This window comes from Lemur catta, chromosome 2, assembly GCF_020740605.2.
Source record: "Lemur catta isolate mLemCat1 chromosome 2, mLemCat1.pri, whole genome shotgun sequence".
Taxonomy (NCBI): domain Eukaryota; kingdom Metazoa; phylum Chordata; class Mammalia; order Primates; family Lemuridae; genus Lemur; species Lemur catta.
In genome coordinates, this window is record NC_059129.1 from 146,728,256 (window position 1) to 146,736,594 (window position 8,339).

At 41.0% G+C, this 8,339-nt stretch overlaps 1 protein-coding gene across 1 annotated transcript in view; it reads right to left on the reverse strand.

Moving 5' to 3' along the window:
* The window catches only part of WDR27 (WD repeat domain 27), a 152,590-nt gene extending 144,289 nt beyond the window's left edge, over positions 1-8,301 (reverse strand). The window contains exons 1-2 of the mRNA XM_045544738.1: positions 8,223-8,301; positions 6,676-6,871 (exon numbers count right to left, since the gene is read on the reverse strand). Of these exons, the coding sequence (XP_045400694.1) occupies positions 6,676-6,864 (189 nt within the window). The 5' untranslated portion in view covers positions 6,865-6,871; positions 8,223-8,301. The remainder of the gene's footprint in view (positions 1-6,675; positions 6,872-8,222) is intronic.
* Between the last annotated feature and the right edge of the window lie 38 nt (positions 8,302-8,339).

Consider the following 8,339-nt stretch of genomic DNA (forward strand, 5'->3'; position numbering starts at 1 on the left):
AGAGAAAAAAGGAAACAACGTGTAAGGGAGATCCAAGCAGGCTTCTCAGCAGAAAGCTTACAGGCCCAGAGAGGGGATATATTCAGAGTGCTGAAGTAAAAAAACTGTCAATCGAAAATACTGTGCCCAGAAAATCTATCTTTCAGAAATGAAGGAGAGATGAAGACTTCATCAGACAAACAAAAGCTGAGGGAATTTATCACAACCAGACCTGTCATACAAAAAGTCTTAACAGTAGTTCTTCAAACAGAAAGAAAAGTATGCTAACATGATGGTTATGCTAATAGTGTAATCACGGTGATAAATTTTATATCATTACTAAATACTTACATCTGCACTAAAAAGGTTAAAAAAATAAAACTATGAAAAATAATAACTAAAAAATTTGTTAAGAGAATGGGCAATATAAAAAAATGCAAATTGTGACATCAGAAGTTCAAAATGTGGGAAGAGAAAGGAATTAATGTGTACAGGGTTTAGGGGTGTTGTTTCTTTTCTTTTTTGTATGATCAAAGTTAAATTGGTATCAGTTTTGAATAACTTCTTATAACTATAGGATGTTGTTTGCAAGCTTCATGGTAACTACAAAGCAAAAGCCTCTAATAAATACACTAAAAATAAAAAGCAATGAGTTATAGTAACAGAGAAAAATCATTTAATAACAAAGGAAACCAGTAAGAAAATAAGGAAGAGAGGAGTTACAAAGGGACTAGAAAAGTAACAAAAAGGCAATAGTAAGACTTTAAATGTCAACAATAACATTGAATGGAAATGGACTATATTCTACAATTAAAAGAAATTTAGTGGCTGAATGGATTAAAAACCAAGACCTAACTATATTCTGCCTATAAGAAACTAACTTCAACTTAAAGACACACATAAGCTGAAAGGGAAGGACTGAAAAGGGATACTCCATATAAATGGAAACCAAAAAAGAGCAGGAGTAACTATACTTACATCAGATGAAATAGGCTTTAAGTCAAAAACTGTAAAAAGGCCAGGCGTGGTGGCTCATGCCTGTAATCCTAGCACTTGGGAGGCCGAGGTGGGTGGATCATTTGAGCTCAGGAGTTCGAGACCAGCCTGAGCAAGAGCGAGACCCCCATCTCTACTAAAAATAGAACAAAATTATCTGGACAATTAAAAATATATAGAAAAAATTAGCGGGGTATGGTGGCACATGCCTGTAGTCCCAGCTACTCAGGAGGCTGAGGCAGGAGGATCACTTGAGCCCAGGAGTTTGAGGTTGCTGTGAGCTAGGCTGACACCACGGCACTCTAGCCCGGGCAACAGAGTGAGACTCTGTCTCAAAAAAAAAAAAAAAACTGTAAAAAGAGACAAAGAAGGTCATTATATAATGATAAAGGGGTCTATTCAGTAACAGGATATAACTATTCTAACTATAATATATACGTACCCCAAAACACTGGAGCACCCAGATATATAAAGCAAATAATAGATCTAAAAGGAGATATAGATTGCAATACAATAATAGTAGGGGACTGTAGCACCCCACTTTCAGAAATGGACAGATCATCCAGGCAGGAAATCAACAAGGAAACACTGGAGTTAAACTATAATCTAGACTAAATGAATCAAACAGATATTTATAGAACATTTCATCCAACTGCTGTAGAAGACACATTCTTCTCATCACAAATGGAACATTCTCCAGGACAGACCATATGTTAGCCCACAACAGGTCTCAACACATTTTAAAAAGTCAAAGTCATATCAAGTATCTTTTCTGACCACAATGAATAAAACTAGAAATCGATAACAAGAACTTTGGAAATTATACAAACACATGGAAATTAAACTACATGCTCCTGAATGACCAATGGATCAATGAAGAAATTAAGAAGAAATTTTTTTAAATTCTTAAAACAAATGAAAATGAAAATCAACATACCAAAAACTCTGGAATATAGTAAAAACTATACTAAGAAGAAAATTTATAGCAATAAATGCCTATTTCAAAAAAAAAACAGAATTCAAATAAAGAGCCTGACAATGAACCTCAAGGAACTAGAAAAGCAAGAACAAGCCAAATGCAAAATTGGAAGGAAAAAAATAACAAAGATCAGAGCAGAAATAAATGAAATTGAGTCTTGTTAATTAAAAACAACACAAAATATCAACAAAATGAAAAGTTGGTTTTTTGAAAAGATAAACAAAATCCACAAATCTTTAACTAGACCAACTAAGTAAAAAGAGAGAAAGCCCAAATAAATAAAGTCAGATGAAAAGGAAACATTACTACTGATATCACAGAAATACAAAAGATCATTAGAGACTATTATGAACAAGTATATGTCAACAAACTGGAAAACCTAACACAAATGGATAAATTCCTGGACATATACAATGTACCAAAATTGAACCACAAAAAAATAGAAAACCTGAACAGACCAGTAATGAGTAATGAGATTGAAGCAATAATAAAAAGTCTCCCATAAAAGAAAAGCCCTAGACATGATGGTTTCATTGCTCAATTCTACCAAACATTTAAAGATCTAGTATCAATTCTTCTTAAACTCTTTTGAAAAATCAAAGAGGAGAGAATACTTCAGAATTCATTCTATGAGACCAGAATTACCCTGATACCAAAACCAAACAAGGACAAAACAAGAAAAGAAAACTACATCCCAATGTACCTGATGAACATAGATACAAAAATTCTTGACCAAATACTAGCAAACCAAACTTAACACCCTTTAAAAAGATCAGTCACCATGATCAAGTGGGATTCAACCCAGGAATGCCAAGATGGTTCAGTATACACAAATTGATTAATGTGATGAATGACCCATCAACAGAATCAAGGACAAAAACCATATGATCATTTCTATAGTTGCTAAGAAAGCATTCAATAAAATTCAGTGTCCCTTCAGGATAAAAGCTCTCAATAAATTGGGTATAAAAGGGACATCCTTCAACACTATAAAGGCCACATATGAGAAACTCACATTTAATATAATATTGAATGCAGGGAAAATGAAAGCCTTTCCACCAAGATCTGGAATAAGACAAGGATGTCCACTTTCACCACCGTTATGCAACATAGTACTAGAAGACCTATCCAGAGCAATTAGGCAAGAGAAAGAAATAAAGGGCATCCAAATTGGAAAGGAAAAATCCAAATTATCCTTGTTTATGGATGACATGACCCTACGTAGGGAAAAACTTAAAGACTCTACCAAAGGACTCTTAGAACTGATAAACAAATTCAGTGAAGTTACAAGATACAAAGTCAATATACAAAAATGAGTAGCATTTATATATGCTAACAGCAATCAATCTGAAAAAGAAAAGGAAATCAAGACAGCAATCCCATTTACAAGGGCTACAAAAAAATAGAATAAAATCTTTAGAAATAAATTTAACCAAAAAGTAAAATATCTACAGGGAAAACTATAAAACACTGATAAAAGAACTGGAAGAAGACACACAAAAAATGAAAATGTATACCATGCTCACGGATTGGAAGAATTAATATTGTTAAAATGTCTATACTACCCAAAGTGATCTACAGAGTCAATGTAATTCCTATCAAAATACCAATGACATTCTTCACAAAGATAGAAAAATAATCTTAAAATTCATAGGTAACTAAAAAAGACTTCAGCTAAAGAAACCCTGAGCAAAAAGAACAAATCTGGAGGCATCACACTACCTGATTTCAAATTATACTACAAAGCCATAGTAACCAAAACAGCATGACATTCATATAAAATAGACACACAGACCAATGGACTAGAATAGAGAACCCAGAAATAAATTCCTGCTCCTACATCCAACTCATTTTCGACGAAGGCACCAAGAACATGCACCGGGGAAAGTACAATCTCTTTAATAAATGGTTCTGGGAGAACTGCATGTCCATATGCAGAAGAATTAAACTAGATCTTCATCTTTAACCGTGCACAAAAATTCACTCAAAATGGATTAAAGACTTAAATGTAAGACCTGAAAGTATAGAAGTACTAAAAGAAAACTGGGGAAACACTAAAGGACATTGGTCTGGGCAAGGGTTTTTTTGGAAAGACCTCAAAAGCACAGGCAACAAAAGCAAAAATAGACAAATGAGATTATGTCACACTAAAAACACTTCTGTACAGCAAAGAAAACAATCAGCAAAATGAAAAGACAACCCACAGAATGGGAAAAAATATTTGCAAACCATCCATCTGACAGGGGATTAATAATCAGAATATATGAGTAACTCAACTCAATAGAAGAAAAATAACTGGATTTAAAAATGGGCAAAAGATCTGGGTAGATATTTCTGAAAAGAAGACATACAAATAGCCAATAAGTATATGAAAACTGTTCAATATCACTAATTATCAGGGAAATGCAAATTAAAACCACAATAAGACATGATCTCACCCCATTAGAATGGCTATTATTAATATCTATGAATAAAAAGACCAAAAAAATATAATGAATGCTGGCAAGGATGTGGAGAAAGGGGACCCTCACACGCTGTTGGTGGGAGTGTCAATCAGCACAGCCACTACGGAGAACAGTGTGGAGGTTCCTCAGAAAACTGCAAATAGAACCACCACATGATCCAGCTATCCCACTGCTGGGCATATATCCAAAAGAAAGGAGATCCATGTATCAAAGTGGTATCTGCAAGCCCATGTTGACTACAGCCCTATTCACAATAGCCAAGATACAGAATCAACCCAAGTGCCCGACAACAGATGAATAGAGAAAGAAAACGTGGTATATATTCAGTGGAAGGTTGTTCAGTCATACAGAAGACTAAAATTCTGTCATTTGCAGCAACATGGGTGGAACTGGAGCTCACTATGTTAAGTGAAATACTAATAACACAGGCACAGAAAGACAAACACTGCAGGGTCTCACCGTAAGTGGGAGATAAAGAAGTGGCTCTCATGGAAATGGAGAGTGGGAAGGTGGCTACCAGGGCCGGGGGTGGGGGGTGGGGATGAAGAGAAGTTGGCTCAGGGGTACAAAAATGCAATTATATAGTATAGAGGGAATAAGTTTTTCTAGTATTTGATAGTACAGTAGGTAAATTATAGTTAGTAATTTATTATATATTCAAAATAGCTAGAAGAGAAGAATTGTAATGTTCCCAACTCTAAGAAAAAATAAATGTTTAAGGTGATGGATATCACAATTACTCTGATTTGATCATTACACATTGTATATATGTATTAAATATCACACCCCCAAAATATGTGCAACTATTACATCAATTTAAACATTTTTAAAAGAGTAACTACTATATGATTTCATGTCCATAAAACTAGAAAATGAAAACTAATCTAAATTGACAGAAAGCTTATATTTGTAACATACCCAGAACTCCTTCAAACCAATAGGAAAAATACAGATAGTCCTATAGAAAAAAGGCAAGAGACTTGAACACACACCTCACAAAGAGAACATCTAAATGGCTACTAAATGTGCAAAAAGGTGTTAAACCTCCTTAATCATCATGGAATTGCAAATTATAATTAGGTAGCCCAACACCCACCAGAAGGGCTAAAATTAAAAGCAACAAGTGTAGGTGACGATGCAAATCAGCTGGAACTCTTGTCCGTCATTTGAAGAAATACGCATTGGTACAAGCACTTTGGAACCCTGCTTGGCAGTATCTACTAAAGACAGTCACCCCCAGTGTGTGCGAAGGCCGGGTTCCACAAACCCTTGCGTATGGGAAGATCTGTGCACATCAAGTCCCACAGTTGGTCCTGTGCAACCTGTCTACAAAAAGTCAGCCATCTGTGTATGTCAGTTTCTTATTTGGAAAATACTGTATTTTTGATCCACATTTGCTTGAAAAAAAAAATCCATGTATAAGTGTACCTGTGCAGTTCAGATGCCTGTCATTCAACCGTGAACTGTATATGCAGTCCCTATAAGTCAGCAGTTGCACATGTGTGCACCAAAAGACACATGAAAGAATGTTTGTAGCAGCCAAAAAATTGAAATAAATCAATTATCTACCAACAGAAGAACAGACAGAGTATGGTCTATCTGTACAATGTGACACGATGCAGTGCAGTGTAGGACATCATACCATGCAGCAGGACAGAGGGCGGCCCATCCATTCTACGAAATACCATGCAGCAGGGAAAATGAACAACATGGGTGACTCTCACAAATGCAATGGCCAATTAAAGAAACCAGCACAAAAGAATGCACAATGGATGATCCCATTTACATAAAGTTCAAACAAAAGTAAGCAAAACCAGCCTCTGGTATCAGAAGTTTCCTTGGGGAGAGAGAACAGGCACTGACTGATGGAGAGGAAGCATGACCTGCATGGTGGTAACCCAGGTGTGTGCACCGAGTTACAGTCATTACAACATGCACTGATATGCAGAACACTTTTTTCTGAGTATTTTGTACTTGGGTGAGAAACATGAGAAACGTCAAGCTGGAGATCTGAATGTAAGAGTCTTGATTGTAAGATGAACCTTTTCTTATGCATGTTTAATTGATGAAACATTTTTTTAAAAAAGTTAAGTAATTCCAGGCCATTTGTTTTCTAAAAATAAATACTTAATATGATGGTTTTTTTTTTTTAATCAACGTTTTTCTTACAAAGTTGATAGCAGAGACCACAGAGAGTAATGTCCAAACAGCATCAAGGACATGGGCGAAACACTGGACATAGAACTTGTTCAATACCTGATGAGAAGGGCTCTCCGTGCTCCGTATGCAAAGGCCATTTCCATGTAGAGGGAAAGCGCAGTACCGCACGCCGCAGGCAAGCTGAACGTGAGAGGCAGACTCCTTGGATTCAACCACGTACTTTTCCGTCACTATATCACTTATACGGCCATCGTTGGTTGAGAAACTCTCTTGGGGTTTTTCCATCTTCAATCTGCAAACACAGAGTGCATGTATGATGACTACAGGTATATTATCTACTCACAATCACTAGTATGATCACTCGCCCACACACACCCTCACAGCATACCTCATTATGCCCACTTATTCACCTCTCCTACCCCCAGTAAAAGGGAAGAGGAGAAAACCCCGGAGGTTGCACATCCATGACTGCCCCGTCCCTCCCGTGGGCTTCCCAAGTAAACAGACCTTGATTCAAACCCCACGATGCCCGTTAACAGCCTTTCCTTAGACTTCCTGGTCTGGTTCCACAACCGTCCCATAACAACAATCACCTTGCAAAGGTAACAATCAAAGGACAATCGCTGAGGCATCGCTGAAGCGTCAGTACTGAGTACAGTGCTCAAAAGCTGGTCACTGAAACTGGCTGCTATTGTCAGTGACTAAAACACAAGTGATTTTCTAAATTGACCACAGCAGATTAGTCCGTGGAAACTGCAATATAAATCCACTCGCACTGCAGACGGGGACCCGGTTGGGGGCGTGGTACAGGGACCCGGAGTCTCTCCTGTGTGGGGGGACAGGGACGGCGACCAGGAGTCTCTCCTGTGTGTGTGTGGTGTGGGGGACGGGGACCCGGAGCCTCCCGTGTGTGGGGGACGGGGACCCGGAGACTCCCGTGTGTGGGGTCGGGGACCCGGAGTCTCCCGTGTGTGGGGGACGGGGACCCGGAGCCTCCCGTGTGTGGGGGACGGGGACCCGGAGCCTCCCGTGTGTGGGGGACGGGGACCCGGAGCCTCCCGTGTGTGGGGGACGGGGACCCGGAGCCTCCCGTGTGTGGGGGACGAGGACCCGGAGCCTCCCGTGTGTGGGGGACGAGGACCCGGAGCCTCCCGTGTGTGGGGGACGGGGACCCGGAGCCTCCCGTGTGTGGGGACGGGGACCCGGAGCCTCCCGTGTGTGGGGACGGGGACCCGGAGCCTCCCGTGTGTGGGGGACGGGGACCCGGAGCCTCCCGTGTGTGGGGACGGGGACCCGGAGCCTCCCGTGTGTGGGGGACGGGGACCCGGAGCCTCCCGTGTGTGGGGGACGGGGACCCGGAGCCTCCCGTGTGTGGGGGACGGGGACCCGGAGCCTCCCGTGTGTGGGGGACGGGGACCCGGAGCCTCCCGTGTGTGGGGGACGGGGACCCGGAGCCTCCCGTGTGTGGGGGACGGGGACCCGGAGCCTCCCGTGTGTGGGGGACGGGGACCCGGAGTCTCCCGTGTGTGGGGGACGGGGACCCGGAGCCTCCCGTGTGTGGGGACGGGGACCCGGAGCCTCCCGTGTGTGGGGGACGGGGACCCGGGCGCTCATACAGGGGAACAGACAGACGTGTCCCTCACCAGCAATCAGGTCCTGTCTGGTCGGGTCCCGCCTGGGCTTCGCGCCCTCTCCAGGACCCCGGCCCCCCCTGCCCCGCCCGCGTCCGCGTTGCTATCGTTACGAACAGACCGCCCCCT